Consider the following 17,582-nt stretch of genomic DNA (forward strand, 5'->3'; position numbering starts at 1 on the left):
AGAGAGGGACTTCCCTGGCAGTCCAGCGGTTGAGACTCCGCACTTCCATTGCGGGGGACGCGGGTTCGATCCCTGGTCAGGGAACTAAGATCCCTTAGTTTTCCCAAAATGGAAACCCCTTATCCAGTCACTCCTCATCCCCCACCTCCAGCCCCCGGCAACCGGGAATCTGCTTTCTGTCTCTATAGACTTGCCTATTCTGGGTATTCCATATAAGTGGAATCATGTATGTGGCCTTTTGTGTCTGACTTCTTTCACTTTGCATTATGTGTTCAAGGTTCATCTATGTTATAGCATGTATCAGTACTGCATTCTTTTTTATGGATGAATAATATTCCATTGCATGGATATACCGCTTTCTGTTTATCCATTCATCCATTGACGGACATTTGAGTTTCCAGCTTTTGGCGATTGTGAATAATGCTGCTGCGGACATTGGTATACAAGTTTTTGTCTGAACACCTGTTTTCAGTTCTTTTGGGTATATACTCAGGAATGGAATTGGTGGGTCGTATGGTTAAATCTTTGTGTAACTTCTTGAAGTAGACCTTTTTCTAAGAGAAAAGAAAAATTTTAGATATGACTAAGCACTAATACATGAATATTATAAAAACCCAACAGAACTAAAATGTGTAGGATTAAAAGATGACGTTCTCTTCCTCATTTCTTCTTCCTACCCTCACTCCTTCACCCACAGTTTTTTTTTAAAATTAATTTATTTTATTTATTTATTTCTGGCTGCATTGGCTATTTGTTGCTGCACACAGGCTTCCTCTAGTTGTGGCAAGTGGGGGCTACTCTTTGTTGCGGTGCACGGGCCTCTCATTGTGGTGGCTTCTCTTGTTGCAGAGCACGGGCTCCAGGCGTGCAGGCGTCAGTAGTTGTGGCACGTGGGTTCAGTAGTTGTGGCTCGTGGGCTCAGTAGTTGTGGCTCACGGGCTCTAGAGCGCAGGCTCAGTAGTTGTGGCACACGGGCTTAGTTGCTCCACGGCATGTGGGATCTTCCCTGACCAGGGCTTGAACCCATGTCCCCTGCATTGGCAGGCGGATTCCTCACCACTGCACCACCAGGGAAGCCCTTCACTCCCAGTTTGATTGTTATCTTTTCTCCACTGTTTATGTACTCACGTACATATTTATACACATGTACACATGTAGTTTTTTAAAATGGTAATTTATTATAAATATATAGTTCCTCATCCTGCTTTTCTTCCACCAGCACGACATTTTGTGTGTTCTTAGACGTTAGGACATTGGGACCTGCCCCCACTTCTGTGGATCCAAGTGCCTGTGTGGTATTCAATTGTTTGAATATTTCAGAATTTATTTAGCCAGTGCCCTTCAGATGGGCATTTAGGTTGTTTCTGTGTTCTTTCGTTTCACAGACAGTGCTGTATGAACTTTCTTGTTCACATACACTAGTGCACGTGAGCAAAGCAAGAATCCTGGGAGGAAATCGGCCAGATAAAAGGAAATGAGTGTCCTAAAATCATGAGAGATATACTGAGTTGCCCAAGAATCATGCCCATTCCATTTATCTTCTCACCAACAGTGTCTGAGAGTGGCCGTGTCTGAGAGTGGCCGTTTCACCACATCCTCACCCACACTGGCTATGTTCAGTCTGTAAGATTTTATGGTGTCTCACTGCTGTGATTTTAAAAGCAGCTATTTCAGGGCTTCCCTGGTGGCGCAGTGGTTAAGAATCCACCTGACAATGCAGGGAACATGGGTTCAAGCCCTGGTCAGGGAAGATCCCACATGCCGCGGAGCAACTAAGCCCGTGCGCCACAACCACTGAGCCTGCGCTCTAGAGCCCGCGAGTCACAACTACTGAACCCATGTGCCACAACTGCTGAAGCCCACGCACCTAGAGCCCGTGCTCTGCAACAAGAGAAGCCACCAAAATGAGAAGCCCGCGCACCGCAACGAAGAGTAGCCCCCGCTCGCCGCAACTAGAGAAAGCCTGCACGCGACAAGGAAGACCCAACGCAACCAAAAATAAATACATCAATCAATCAATCAATCAATCAATCAAAGCAGCTATTTCAATCACCTCATCTCTTTCTTTCCATTTCAAACTGCCCCCCGACGTTTTTTTTTGGCTGCACTGCGCGACTTGTGGGATCTTAGTTCTCTGACGAGGGATCGAACCCGGGGCCCTGGCAATGGAAGGCTGGAATCCTAACCACTGAACCACCAGGGAATTCCCTCCATTTCAAACCCTTTAACTTAAATTGGATTTTTTTTTTTTTCCCACAGCAAAAGGAAGGGCATGGTGTGGACGGAGCATCTGTCCCAAGAAGCCCCTGGAAGCCTGCGACGCCCCGGGAGAAATCCAGGCAGACAGAGTGGAAAGACAGTTCTGACCAAGTCCCTGGCAGCGGTTGGAGCGAAAGTGTGGTGGGGCCTCTGAGCCCTTCCGCCAGCACCCCGGATGATGACAGAAGCTTCCAGACCGTGTGGGCCACAGTGTTCGAACATCACGTGGAGAAGCACACCGTGGCTGACCTATCAGGACACTGTCCCGCAGCCATGACCCCCAGGGACACGGCTGATGTCTTGGAGCTCAGATCCAGGTTCCTTGGGTCGAGAAGCTCTTTCCCGCAAACCACATACCTGAAGAAAGAGTGGTTGGAAAATCCCGACCCAAAGAAATCTGGGCGGACCGCCTTCTCCAACGGTGAGCCCAAACAGCATCATACGTCTTCCGTCCTGGGAAGATACCCTGTGGGCGACAAGTGCAGTAATAACCCCTGCCTCAAGCTCTTGGAAAGCCCTCCCGCATCCGAGAGGGTCGAGCCCAGGTATGACATCGTGCACGCGGTCGGGGAGCGTGCGCACAGCGAGGCCATCCCCACGGCGCCCGAGGAGAAGGCTGTGACGCTCCGGAGCAGCCAGTCTCGGCTCTCACTGTCCCAGGAGGTGGCCCCTGCCGTGACCCCTGCTGACCCCGAGCGCAGGCTGGAAGGCCAGGTGGGGTCTGTCCAAAGGGCCAGTCTGATCTGGGAAGCTCGAGGGACGCGTGAGGTCAGCGGGCCAAAGCCTGAGTTCCACCGAGAGCTAAAGGACACGTCTGGAGGCAATTGTCTGTCACCCAGATGGACAGGTGGGGTGACTATCAACTGGCAGAAAGCCGCTGTGGGGGTCAGTGAAGAGAGAGGCTCGGAACCAAGCCCCGAGGCCACCTCTGCGAGGACCATCCAGGCTGCCATCCAGGAGGCCCAGCACCAGGGGATCGACGGGGCCGGAATAAAGCCAGGGGAAAGGGGTGCCCCCCAGGGGGGGCCTCTGGAGCCTCCTTCCAGGGCTAAGGGCGAGGCCTCTGACTTCCGAGCCCGGCCACAGGCAGACGTGCTACTGCAGAAGGGGCCCCTCGCCGTGGCTGGCGGCCAGGGTGGAGCGAGGCCGGCCCGGGTGCCAGAGCCCGAAGCCAGGATGCGGAAGGTGAGCCCCAGCGACCAGAGGATGGAGAGGTGGAGGCGGCGGACGTTACCCCATGACGCGAAGTTCGATGAATTCAGCTTACTGGCCCCAGAGCACTCTTCCAAGGCAGAGCAGAGACGGACGGGTCATTTGACCCACACCGCAGGTGCCTTAGGAAAACTTCAACTAGCCCACGGTTGGGAGGAGCCCCAGCAGGGGAACCCGGGCGTGTCACAGGTTCTTTCAGCAGCAAAGCAAGGGTCATCTGTGGAACCCAAGGCGACCTTTTTTGCAGTGACGTATCAGATTCCCGACACTCAAAAAGCAAAGAGCATTGTTAAGCCCAGGTCCGAAAACTTGATGGAACATTCTAGAAAAATAGCCCCACCTCCATCGCCTCATCTTTTAACATCTACCTTGGTTTCTCTGAACCATGAAGAGCTGCTGGAGACCATGGGCAGTAAAAACCAGGCTCCAGGCAGAGAGCATGACCGTGCAAGCTTTCCAAAGACTCCGAGGCCAGCGTCTCTTGGGGAGAGGATTCTGGGTCCTCCCAGCGAGAGAATCTCCGATGACGATGCTTTATGGGTTCGTCGGGGACCGGAAGACAGCGTTGGTTTTCACAGCGACTGGAAGGACCGTGGGAACAAGACGTCCCCCCGTGGTGCTCCCAAAACACCTCCGGCTCTCAAAAGTCACCCGAAAGCCACCCATCTCCTGCTCAGAAGGAAGACGGAGGTGGTCAGCGAGACGTTCCCAGGTAAAATCAAGGATGGTTACAGGTCCAGTGTCCTCGACATTGACGCCCTGATGGCCGAGTACCAGAGACAGCCGGCCGCAGGCCCCAGGGAGGCTCAGGAGCTGGTGGGGGGACCGCCCACAGAGCCCAGAGGCTCGAATCCCGAGAGGCCTGGCCAGCAAGGCGAGGTGGATCGGAGACGGAGGAGCCTGAAGGAGGGCCCTGAAATTGAGGGGCCCCGGAAACAAGCCAGTTTTGCCGAAACAAACCCCAGTCCTACCCCCGGCTCGGGCAAGCAACTGGCAGAGACCCTGGAGGCAGCCACGAACACCAAGGTCAGCCCTCCTCTGTGGGCTCTGCCGCACTCAGCTCCTCCTGAGAAATATCCAGGGGCCTCTTCTGGCCCTGCAGGTCCCAGGAAAAAAGGCTCGGGGGTCACCGAGGATGAGAAAAAGGCCTTCATCAGTAAACATCACAGTGCAAAGTGCCCGCATTCCCCGGCTGAGTCAAAGCCCACCACCTCCTGGGAGGATCTGGGCAGCGGGGCCACCGTGCCACCCAGGTCCTCCCCCACTGACCAGAAGAAAGGGCTCCCAAGGAAATCCCTCGGGAGGGGAGAGGAGGGCAGTGTGACCCAATGGGGCAACCACCCATGGGACTGTGGAAGGTCACTGCTGGATGTCAAGAGGGCCCACTCGGAGAAAGACCCCCCTCTCAAAATCCGAGAGGGCCTGTTCATCATGCAGGAAGCCAGAGAGAGGAGGCAAGAGCAGCCCAAAGGGAGGCCCAGCCTCCCTAGGGAGAGTTCAGAGGCCAAAGACATCAAGACGGGGCTCTGTCAGCAGGAGTCGGGGAATCGAGACAGTCAAAAGGTGAGTACAAACCATGTTGCAGTTTTGTCAAACGTTGTTAAACATGCAGGCCAGGGGTCTCAAACTCAGAACCCACGTGGGTAGGCCAGGTGAGTATGGAAATGAGTGGAGTCAGGCTGGGTGTGAGACACTAGGGAGTGGTGGGGCTTGTGGCAAATGGAGAGCCCACGCCTTATCGGAAGGGGGCAACCGCTGCGCAGCCCCAGCTGGTTCTTGACAAGTGAGGAAGGTGGCATTGAGATGGCAGATCTGATTTATCAAGAGAACCGGAAAGATCCAGATTTTTGTCCGTAATCCCCTCCCCCCATTATGAAATGAGGACAGAGTACTAAAAAAATGCTGCTTAGTCCAAACAGAACTTGTCTGCTGGCACTATACAGCCTGTGGGCTACCAGTTTTAAACCTCTGGGCTAGAATGATCACAATAGGTGTCATTTATTGAGCACCTGCTGTATTCCAGGATGCTGCATCACGTTCATCATTGTATCCCCAGCATCCAGCATCCTGCTTGATGTTTCGTGAACATTCAAGTGTTTGTTGAATGAGCGAGCTCACATGAGCCTCGGGACAGTCCACACGAGAGGGATTGTCGTGGTTTGTGTTCCTATAGAAGCAGCCCCCTGCAAGTTGTTTTAGGAGGTGACCCCCTGAGGAGCCGGTGTGGGGAGGAGAAGTGAGTCAGGGAAGGGAAGCAGGTGATGAAGGTGTGGGCACCTGAGGCTCGTTCTCACTGGAGACCCCTGGGGAGCAGCACAGCTCACCTCTGGGTGGTCCTGCCCAAGGGGGAGGGGACCTGGAGTATTTGTTTCCTAGTTCCCCTCTGTCCTTGCCTGAGGCTGTGTCTGGGGCTTTCACCGTTCAGACTCCTCTGACCTGGCTGGGGCCGTGCTCCGTGGTGGAGAGGAAAATCCTCACGCAGCATTGGCGTGTACTTGAGTGGTGGGCAGGGCACCCACAATGTCTGCTGCAGGTATGATCACCTTGTTCAGATGGAAAAAACTGAGGCTCAGAGAGGTTCAGTAACTTATCCCAAGTCACAAAGCACCAAGTGGCATAGCCAGTGTTTGCACCTAGGTCTGGCCCGATACCCGAGCTTTCAGTGGAATGAGAGATCATGAAGGTGGGGAAGAAATCTGAGGCATGGAGTCAGCCCTCAGGAAGCTTTTGATCTCTGTGTGGAGGTGGGACACGGTGATTGACGGCCAGAAAAGGATGTGGTGCAGAGTGAGGCGCTGGAGAAGAGGCCCAGGGAGACATCCCGGAGGAGGCCCTGGCCTGAGCCCACCCTTGAGAGATGGATATGAATTCGGATGTGATGATTAGAGGAGGTGAGGGCATTCTTGGTAGGAGCACAGCATGGGCAAAGGTTCAGAGGTGGGGAAAAAAATGGCATGCCCTGGGGCCAGTGTGGTAACTGACTACGGGGCCCTTCCTGTCACCCCCCAGCCAACCTAGAAAGGGATGTTGTGGAAGTTAAGTGATAGGAGAATTCACCTAAGGTTCAGGGCATGCAAGTGGTGGAAGCAGACTTTGAACCCACGTGTCTTCCGATGACCATATTCAGGCTTGTGTTGGAATCTCTGCTCTGCCGCTCACCGGTCAGCTGTGTGCAGAGCAGGCACTTGGCCTCCCCGAGCCTCAGTTTCCCCCTCTCTGGAGTTAGGAGTTAACGGGGATTCCTTCCTTGAGGCGCTGCTACCAGGCGGAGAGGAGGTAAAGTGCCCAGCATGGGTCAGGCAGGCAGCGGGCTCCGCAGATGCGCCTCCAGGAAGGGTTTCACCTACCCCCCGCCCACCCCCCACCCCCCAGCTCCAGGCTGTTGTTATGGGGAAGCGAGAGAGAGAGGAGGCCATGGAAATGTGACACTGCATCTGTGTGCCAGCACCTGGCTGAGGGGCCCGCCGGCAGCAGGAGACTCGGGGCCTCGTGGAGGGGCCACCCCAGCCTGGCCTTGGACGCCCGCCCGGGGTGCCGAGGCCCCAGGAGCGCTCATTGTCAGGGGATCTGTTTTCTCACAAAGGGGACTGGGAAGCTTTGGAACAGCTCCCCGTTTCTCTTCTCTCCTGCCCAAAGATCTTTGGTTCTGGACCTTTAAAAAATAAATAAGAGCAAAACAGAAGTAAAAAATGTTGGTTGTTGAAAATTCAAACCTTACAAGAGTGTATAACATGTATATAAAAATGTCCCCCCGGACCCCTTTCCTTTCCCGTCCCCCAGATGCAGCCATTACAGTTTTTGATCTTCTTGGAGACTTGCCTGCACTCCAGAGTGGCTTACCCATCGCATATGTATTGATTTATAATTGTTGTATTTTTCTTATTGCAAAAGTAGTGAATGCTTGGGTGCAATTTAAAATATTATTGAAACATATGGTTTAGGATGGAAAGCTCCCCCGAATGAGGACCCTCTGGTGCACTGGGACCCTCCCCTCCAGACCTGTTGGTGGTTCTCGGCCATGGGCAGCTTTGCTGCCAGGGTGCATTTGGCAAAGTTTGAGATGTTTTTTGTTGTTGTAACCAGGGAAGAGTTTGCTCCTGGCATCTACTGGGTGGAGACCAGGGGTACTCCACAACATCCTACAGCGCAGCCCCCAACACAGAGAATCATGGAGCCCCAAATGTATGTAGATCTGAGGCTGGGGCACCCTGGCCCAGACACAGATAGGTAAATGCATACTTTTCTGTGGAAACATGGCAGCATTCTTCAGAAAGTCTCACAACTTGCTTTGTTTTCTCTGTCGTGTATTTAAACTTTTTAAAAAATGTTTTGTAAAATTTTTAAAGATTACTTTCCATTTACAGTTATTACAAAATATTGGCTATATTCCCCGTGTTATACAATACATCCTCGAGCCTGTTTACACCCAATGGTTTGTACCTCCCTGCCGCCTCATGCTTGTGTTGCCCCTTCCCCCCATGCCCCACTGGTAACCATTAGTTTGTTCTCTATGTCTGTGAGTCTCCTTCTTTTTTATTATATTCACTAGTTTGTTTTGTAGTTGTAGTTTTTAGATTCCCCATATGATACCATAGAGTATCTGTCTTTCTCTCTCTGACTTATTTCACCTAGCATAATGCCCTCCAAATCCGTCCATGCCGCTGCAAATGGCAAGCTTTCGTTCTCTTTAATGGCCCCGTAATACTCCAGTGTGTGTGTGGTACACACACGCGCACCACATCTTCTTTACCCATTCACCTGTTGATGGACATTACATTCCATACCTTGGCAACTATAAATAATGCTGCTGTGATCATTGGGGTGCATGGATCTTTCTGAGTTAATTTTTTTTTCAGATATACACCCAGATAACTTGCTTTAAAACTTTAACAGAAAAAAAAGTGCATATATAATCACCTTATTATTTCTAATGGTTGCAAAGTATTTCATTATGTGACTGAGCCCAAGCTTTTTTTATCCAGACTTTTGTGGATGGACATTTGGGTTGATTTGAGTTCTAGGGCTTCATTGAGCATCTTGAGGTGCATCTCTGCTTCCTTGGGTGACGATTTCTTGATCGACAGCCAATTCTGCTCATGTGCCCCACATGGGGTGTGATTGCAATTAAAGTTATTCCTCCCTCCCTCCCTCCTTTCCTCTCTTCCCTTCGTTCTCACTCTTTCTTTCTTTTTCACTTAACATTTATCAGAACTTTGTCCCAGCCCCAATTATAGTATTTCATTTCATCAAATGATTTATTTTCATTTCAAGAGAGAATATTTTCACATGGCTCCAAAAATACTTATAAAGTAAAAATTCCCCCAGACCTCTCATTCTCCATCCCTCCCGTTTCCTCCTCATCCCGTAATCATATTCTTTTCTCCCCAAATTCTTTTAGAGTTTCTTTCCAAAAATACAAGCAAATGTGAATACGTTAAGTCTTGTTTTTCCTTCCCTTTTCCATAAAAGTGAGCATTCTCTAAGAGTGGTTGAAACTTTGGTTGCCTATCGGTAAGTCCTAAAAGACAGCAGTGCAGGGGCTTCCCCCCAGACCAATTTGGCTGAAGTCTCTGGGGTGGGGCCTGCCTTTGTCAGTTTTAAAAGCTCCCCTGGGGGTTCTTGGGTGGAGGGTCAATGCTGAACCCACAGATCTGCTACCTGCCTTTTTTTTTTTTTTTTTTGTATAAAGCCTCTTCGAGAACTTTTGCATTCAGCCCGCAGACAGCGAGCGTCCTCATTGTTTTTAACTGCTGCATAGTAGAGGTGGATGATATTTCCCACCTTTTACTATTTATAAACCAGGTACGTGCAGGTGTATCTGTGGGTTCAGAATGGCGATTGCCCTTCCACGGGGGAAAGGGGCTGTGATTTTGCAGGACTGCCAGCGTGCTGTGCAGTGGAGCTGTACCAGTTCCCATCCTCCCTAGTGATGACAGGGCCCCGTCTTCGCTCAGCCTTGCCAGCCAGCTGGGTTATCAAACTTCTGGAGCTCATGCTCCCAGTGAGTGCCCTCCATCTTGTCACTTGTGTGTGAGGCCATCTGTAGTTCCTTCCTATAACCTGCTGGCTGAAGTTCCGCCACTTTCCTTTTGGAAAAAGAATTCTTCATTAGGAAGATGAACACTTTGTACTTTCATGATTTGATTTCTTCCTGGAAACAGCCCTGGACTGCAAATGGGGCAGACCTGGCATTGGGCAGACCTAGCTTTGTGACTTACCAGCTGTGTGGCTCTGGGCACCTTGCCAGACCTCTCTGAGCCTCAGTTTCCTCACCTGTAGAATGGGAATCCTGCTTGCCTCATGGACTTGCTGCAGATTTATCACAAAGTAACATATAGTCAAGTGCCTGGCCTAGGGCCTGATGTGGAGAAGGTTTGTGGAAGTCAGAGGGATGCACTTAGGGTCAACCTTCATCTCTTCACACGTCGAATAAGTGTACGAGTCTGGTGTCAGGCCCTGTTCTGGGCACCAGGGCTGCTGGGAGGGCTCAGTCCGCTGTATGAGGTTGTGCTGTCCAGTACGGCAGCCACTAGCCACGTGTGTGTCTTTCCATTTAAATTAGTTAAAATTAAGTAAGATCCAAAATTCAGTTTCTTCATCGCACTGGACACATCGAAGTGCTCAAAAGCCACAAGTGGGGCTTCCCTGATGGCGCAGAGAGTCTGCCTGCTGATGCAGGGGACATGGGTTCGTGCCCCGGTCCGGGAAGATCCCACGTGCCGCGGACCGGGTAGGCCCGTGAGCCACGGCCGCTGAGCCAGTGCGTCCGGAGCCTGTGCTCCGCAACGGGAGAGGCCACAACAGTGAGGGGCACGCGTACCAAAAAAAAAAAAAAAAAAAAAAAAAGCCACAAGTGGCCCATGGCCATGGTATTGCTCAGCCCAGATGGAGAGCCTCGCATAATCACAGAGTGTTCTAGCAGGCAGGGCTGGTCCAGATGGGCAAGCAGAGTGAGTGAGTGGGATCATGCAGAGAGTGGTTTAAGTTCTGGGGAGATAGAGTAACCTCCCTGTCACCCCCTTTCTCTAAGGGATGGTCTCATGGGAAGGGACTTGACAGATGCCATGTGAATGATGGGAGCACCCCAGACAGGCCAGGATCTGCGGGGAAGAGGCAGAAGCAGCGAGTGAAGATGCCCCAGCACGGAGATGAGCTGGTCCTGGGGATGCTGGAGGGACCCCAGTGGGCCCTGGGATGCTGGCCAGAGCTGCGCTGGGGAGGGGAGGAGGGCCCAGAGCGTAAGGGAGCTAGCAAAGGGTTCTGAGCTGCTGCCACCATCTGTGTCTCAGAGGGACCCCTGGCTGCCCTCTGGGTGAGGGTGGAAGCAGGGAGGCCTGTGAGGAGGCTGCCATGGTCTCCAGACAGGTGACAGGGCTTGCACCAGGGTGGTGGCTGTGGAGGGGTTAGCAGCAGTTTTTGAGGAGGTGGTAACAGCTTTACTGAGATATAAACTCATGGCCCATGCAGTTCACCCATTTAAAGTGTACAGTTAATTCAGTGGCTTTTAGTATATTCACAGAGTTCCGCAACCGTAATCACATTCAATTTTAAAATATCTTCTTCATCCCCCAGAAAGCCCTGTACCCACTGACTAGTCACTTCCTGTTCTCCTAATACCCTCCGGGCCCAGGCAACCATTCATCTACTTTCTGTCTCTATAGGTTTGCCTATTCTGGACATTTCATATAAATGAAATCACACGAAGTGGTCCTTTGTGACTGACCTCTTTCACTTAGCATAAAGTTTTCAAGGTCCATCCGTATTGTAGCATATATCAGTAGTTCATTCCTTTTTATGGCCGAATAATATTCTGCAGTACAGATGCACCCCATTTTATTTATCCATTCATCGGTGATGGGCATTTGGGTTGTTTCCACTCTTTAGCTATTATGGAGGAAGGTGGTATGAACATTCCTGCACAAACTTTTGTATGCTTTCATTTCTTTGGCTATATACCTGGGAGTGGCATTGCTGGGTCACATGGTAATAACTCCAGGTTTCACCTTCGTGGGGCTGTCAGACTGTTTTCCAAAGCAGCTGCACCATTTTGCATTCCCACCAGCAGTGTATGAGAGTTCTAATTTTTCTGCATCCTAGCCAACATTTGCTATCATCTGTCTTTCTGGTTCTAGCCATCCTAGTGAGTGTGAAGTGATATCTCATGGTGGTTTTTTTTAAATTGAGATATAATTGACATGTAATGTTATATCAGTTTCTGATGTACAACATGATGATTCAGTATTTGTATATATTGCAAAATGATCGTTGTGGTTTTGATTTGCATTTCCTGTTGAGCATCTTTTAACGTGCTTATTGGCCATTTGTGTACTTTTTTGGAGTAATGTCTATTCAGATCCTTTGTCCATTTTTAGATTCGTTTGTTATTTTATTATTGAGCTGTAATTATTCTTTGTACATTCTGGATACAAGTGCCTTATGAGACATAATGATCTGCAGGAATGTTCTCCCATTCTGTGGGTTGTCTTTTCACTTTTTTAAAATTAATCAATTAATTAATTAATTAACTTCTGGCTGCGTTGGGTCTTGTTGCTGCGCACGGGCTTTCTCTAGTTGCGGCGAGCAGGGGCTACCCTTCGCGATGTGCGGTCTTCTCATTTCAATGGCTTCTCTTGCTGTGGAGCACAGGCTTTTGGCGTGCGGGCTTCAGTAGTTGTGGCACACGGGCTCAGTAGTTGTGGTGCATGGGCTTAGTTGCTCCACGGCATGTGGGATCTTCCTGGACCAGGGATCGAACCTGTGTCCCCTGCATTGGCAGGCGGATTCCCGACCACTGCGCCACCAGGGAAGTCCCACTTTTCACTTTCTTAATGGTGCCCTTTGAAGCATCAAAGTCTTTCATTTTGATGTAGTCTAGCTTACTTGTCTTTTGTTGCTTGAGCTTCTGGTGTCCTATCTAAGAAACCCTTGCCTAATCCATGAAGGTCATGAAGATATAAGCCTATATTTTCTTCTAAGAGTTTTCTCCTTTTGGCTCTGACATTTAGGTCTTTGATCTATTTTGAGTCGATGTTGGTATATGATGTGAGGTTTGCAGCATGTTTTGAAGGCAGTGTCAACTTTGTTGATGGGACGGAGAGAAAGAGGAGACAGAGGGTGACCCAAGGGTCTTGGCCTACCCAGCTGGTGACAGGGACAAGATTAGAGGGGAGGAATGGAGAGGCCTGTTTTGGGCACATGAGGTCTCAGACCAGTGTGAGCAGTGACTATAGATGGTAAGTGGGCAATGGGATCTGCAAGTCTGGAGTCCCAACACAGAGAGACAGAATCCGGACTCGTCCATGTGTACACGGGATTTACTTAAGCCATGGGGTGTGATAAGAAACCCCAAGGGAGTGATGTGGAAGAGGAGGCTGCATGGCTGGCCTGGGTCACACTTTCACATGTCCCTCTGAGATGCAGGGAGCCTCAGAAGGAATAGCCAGGGAGGTCAGAGGAGAACCGGAGAGCCTCATAAGGCATCAGAAAAGAGGCTGTGAGGCAAGGGATCAGGAATCAAGCCATGCTCCTCACTCATGCTATGTGTTCTTAAGCAGACGCCTTCCCTCTCTGGGCAGGGACAGTATGAGGTATGTAAAATCCACATTCTAGAGTCCTGTGTTTACTGGCTTGTGACTGTATCCCCTTATATATAAAAATAACAGGATTCATACCAGCACACCTACTCCGTTGTATTCATGTACCATTTCTCTGTATATGTGCACATGTGTTTGGATGCATGGAAAGATGTCTAAAATGAGGTCACCAAAGTTGCCAGTGGCAGTGATGAGGCAGGCTAACATTTACGGAGGGCTCCCCACATGCCAGGCATGGGGGAGACTAAGGTGAAGCCAACCAGGCACCCAGGTCTCACGCACGTCTGCCCCCTGGTGGCAGCACTGAGTCACACGCTTTCCATGGGCTGGTCCATCCCTGAACTGAGGACGATTATTAGGGGGTCTTTCCCCACATGGTCAAGGCTCAGAGAGGTTAAGGCACACAGCTGAGGTCACACAGTTACTAAGTGGCTGAGGCTGGGCTGAACCCAGACCTGCTGATCCTACATATTACCCCCGTTCATTGAGGTGGACTGCCTGCCATGGGATGGTGCGGGGTGGGGGATGGAGCATCTGGTGCTTTAATTTTCTTCTTTGCCCTTTTAGGCCAGAATGGACTCTCTCGGTGTAACATATTCTTCCTGCAAATAGGGAAGCCCCAGTAAAGTCCTCTTCTTGCGTCCTGTGCCTCAGGTGCCGCCGGGGAGGGAGTTTGCCCTCCAGGACAACGAGCCGCTGCTCTGGCAGGTGATCCCTGTGGCCGCGGGCCCCCGGAGAAGCCACAGCTTCTGCAAGGACAAGAGGAGCGGGCCCTTGGTGGTGAGTGGTGCTGGCGTGGCCAGAGTGGATGCAGTTGGGAATGTCCCAGGCTGGCCCCAGGGCCTGCAGGGGACGGGGACAGGCAGGTGACTGTCCGGGAGCCTGGTGTTGTCTGGCTGTGCCGTGGTTCATGACGTGGAGGGTGTTTGGTGGCTCTGCTGGGGAAGCCTTCTCCCCTCGTGGGTTTTTGGCCCCTTGTGGAGGGGTAGCCCCTGCTGCTTGGCGTGGAGCAGTGAGGAGAACACATGCTGGGGTCCGAGCGCCCTGGGTTCAAATCCCAGCACTGTCTCCTCTCAGACTCTTTGAGCAGTTTTTATTAATTTCTATGCACCTCAGTTTGTTCACCAAGAGAACGGGGCTGTGATTCCTGCTTCTTTTGCACTGCTGGGAGGATGGAGTAGGATTGCGTGGGGCCCAGCACATGGTAATTCAGACAGTGATTGACAGTGTGGTGAAGACAGGAGGAAGGTGGAGTTAAGCTGCTTCTGGAGCCGGATCGCCTGGGTTCACATCCTAGCTGTGCATGCAGATGGGTGCCCGGCCTCAGTTTCCTCATCTGTAAAATGGGGGTAGTAATAGCATCTACTTCACAGGGCTGATGTGGGGTTCAGATAAGATAATTCGAGAAGTGTTTAGCTTGGTCCCAGGTACACGGTAAACACTTTAATAAGTGTTACGTTACCATTATTATTATCATTGTTGTTATTATTCTTGTTTTTGAGTGTCCTTTTGGCTGTCACTGAGCTCTATCTCCTCAGCCAGCACTTCCTCCCTCTCAGCCTGTTTCCTCACTTGTGGAAGCAAGTAGGTAAATGAGGTGGCAGGACCCCAGGGGAGCCCCCTTCCCTGGAGCCTCAGTGTCCCCAGCTGGGTTCCAGGGCTTTACCACATCTGAATTTCCGTGATTTTCTTTTCTGTTTATTTTCTTTTCACTTTTGCTCCATGATCCTGGGAGATCTGAGCTCTGCATTTCCTCTCGGGCCCTGGGCCCCACGTGGGGACATCTGAGATAAGCCTTTTTTAATGAGGCAACACCAGCTCTGTGCCTGAGATCATTCTGAGTGCAAGGCTGCATGCATTTCAGTGGTTATCTGTGCCCGGTCTCACGTCTCTGAGACGTGGGCTTCTGCAGCATTGAAGCCTGAGGTCCATTCCGTCTAGCTTTATGGCCACGGGCAAGAGACTTCAGTTACCTAAACCTTGGTCTCCTCCTGTAAAATGGGTGAAGACACTGCCCCTGGCAGGCTTCTTGCCGAGACCTGATGGGAGAGTGAAAAGGCCTGACTGTGGGGCTGGGGGTGACAGCTCCCATGCGGGGACTCAGACATCGGCTGAGAAGCCCTGGAAAATTCCTCAAGTGTCCAGATCTCAGCCACCGATTTCTTTCTCACCCTTGTCTCCATTCCCTCTCAGGCACACTGACTCAGCTTATCTGATTGTGTGTGTGTGTGTGTGTATGTGTGTGTGTGTGTGTGTGTGTGTGTGTGTGAGAGAGAGAGAGAGAGAGAGAGAGAAGACAAAGGCCATGGAGCGAAGAGCATTCAAACCCTGTCTTTTTACAGTCTCTGCTTGCTGGCCCCTCCCCTTTCTCCCTCTGTCACTGAGGAGCCTTTGTCCATGGAGTCGTCAGGTGGCTCCCTCCTTCTGGCCCCCAAGGCCCCTGCCCCATTACTGCCTGCTTGATCACCTCTCCCCCAGAGGTGGACGGGTTGGGGTACTGAGCCTGAGCAAGACAGAGCTGGGGCCCCAGACCTCAGTTCCCTGCTTTCAGGACTGACACCTGCAATTCCAGGTAGTGGCCACCAGGGGGTGATGGTGTTCAGCTCACTTTCTGATGGCTCCAAAAGCCTGTCTGGGGGGACCTCAGCATTGGGGCTCTGGAGGCTGAAAGAAGTAGGTTCAAGTTCTGACCCTGGCACTCTGTGACCTCAGGCAAGTGGTCTGATGGACCCCACTGAGCCTCAGTTTTTGCTTCTGTAAAATGAGGCTGGTCCTAAGTGGCCTCCAGAGTATTTTTGTGAGCAGTAAATGAGGTCACTCAGCCCTCAGGAGAGTAAATTCCCAGTTAATGCCTTGGCTGCGGGGATCACTGTTCCCGCTTTCCTTTTCCTCTCCTTCTCTTCCACCTCCCTTGCCCCCTCCTCCTCCTCCTCCTAACTCCCCCTCCTCCTGTCGTCTCCCTTTTTTCTCTCCTAGTCCAACTCTCTCATTATGAACGGGGAAACTGAGGCCTCGAGAGAGGGCCTGACGTAGGCAGGGCAACCCTGCAGGTGAGGCCTGGGGTCCTGAGCCCTTGACCCTGCCAGCTGCCCCTACCCCTCTGGAGGTAGGAGGTGGTCAGTCCCGCGTTTTATACTCCGTGGTACGTTTGAGGATTCACTCACTAGTGGATAAACGCCATCCGCCATTACTCCCGTCACTGTTTTGATTGATGACTTTGTACTGTTGACTTCCAATTGAGATTCAGGTTCATCTCCCTTTTTTGAGTCTGTGCTCCAGGCCTTGTCAGTCTCCACTCCCCACTCATGTTAGGGAATATGAATCCCCTTTTGCAGAGGAGGAAACCGAGTCTCAGAGAGGTTAAGCCACTTGCCCGAGGCCACACAGTTAGCAAACGGGGGAGCTGGAATGCATACTGGGCCTGTTTCGCCTCCAGCCTTAGCCCTGGGCCCCTTCTGCCTCAGGCCTGTGCTTTTGGCCTGGGACCACTCTGCCAGCCCCTCTCTGCCCTTGGGCCTGCAGTGCCTGGGGCATCGCTCACAAGGAAACAAGACAGCCAACCAATCCCCGGGGCTGAGAATGTGATATTTGTCCAGCATAGGGTTGGCCACCCTCCGAAGGGTGCCTGGGACGCACTGGGGCTGATGCCCTGCTGATCTGCAGAGCCCTGCCCACCCCCAGCTGGTCAGACCCTGAGCATGAGGTCAGACCGGTTCCACCCGGCCGCTTCATAGAGGCGGCAAACGAGTGAGTTTAGCACTCAGCGCCTCTCTTTTTTTCCGCTGTAAAGTGGTGGATTGCAGGAATAACAGTGCCCACCACAGTGCTTACTGGGTGGCGTAGATACTAGTTTATCCCCATTTTACAGGTGGGAAAACTGAGGCTCAGAGCCAGTAAGTGCCTCTCCCAAGGTCTGAGTCCACCTCATCGTGTGGTAGGAGATGGGGCTGAAAAGAGATGATGCTTATAAAGCGCTGATGGAGAGTAACTGCCTGATAAATGTTACTGTGTTTTTGTTTGGGTTTTTTTTTTAAATAAATTTACTTATTTTTGGCTGCGTTGGGTCTTTGTTGCTACACGTAGGCTTTCTCTAGTTGCGGGGAGCGGGGGCTGCTCTTCGTTGCGGTACGCGGGCTTCTCATTGCCGTGGCTTCTCTTGTTGTGGAGCATGGGCTCTAGGCGCGCGGGCTTCAGTAGTTGTGACACACAGGCTCAGTAGTTGTGGCTCGCGGGCTCTAGAGCGCAGGGTCAGTAGTTGTGGCGCACGGGCTTAGTTGCTCCGCGGCATGTGGGATCTTCCCGGACCAGGGCTCGATCCCGTGTCCCCTGCATTGTCAGGCGGATTCTTAACCGCTGCGCCACCACGGAAGTCCCACTGTGTTGTTAATTATGATTTGCTGTCAGCTGTTTTTTTCCTCTATATTCTCTCAAAGAGCTGCTGATGGAACGGGAAGTTGTCCCCTCTCTTAGGAGTTTTTTTGCCGTTGAGGAAACGGAGGACAGGGGAGGGGAGGTGTT

At 51.6% G+C, this 17,582-nt stretch overlaps 1 protein-coding gene across 10 annotated transcripts in view; it reads left to right on the forward strand.

The window, feature by feature from the left end:
* The window catches only part of KIAA1671 (KIAA1671 ortholog), a 185,991-nt gene that overhangs the window by 60,444 nt on the left and 107,965 nt on the right, over positions 1–17,582 (forward strand). For 8 of the 10 annotated variants that reach the window (XR_012325233.1, XR_012325234.1, XR_012325232.1 and 5 more), the window contains exons 5-6: positions 2,260–5,034; positions 13,719–13,844. Coding sequence is in view for 6 of the 10 variants with exons in the window: in XM_073790254.1 (XP_073646355.1) it covers positions 2,260–5,034; positions 13,719–13,844 (2,901 nt within the window). In the remaining 4 variants the exon portion in view is untranslated. The remainder of the gene's footprint in view (positions 1–2,259; positions 5,035–13,718; positions 13,845–17,582) is intronic. The other 2 variants (XR_012325235.1, XM_073790253.1) reach the window with 1 other exon arrangement.

This window comes from Tursiops truncatus, chromosome 13, assembly GCF_011762595.2.
Source record: "Tursiops truncatus isolate mTurTru1 chromosome 13, mTurTru1.mat.Y, whole genome shotgun sequence".
NCBI classification, from domain to species: domain Eukaryota; kingdom Metazoa; phylum Chordata; class Mammalia; order Artiodactyla; family Delphinidae; genus Tursiops; species Tursiops truncatus.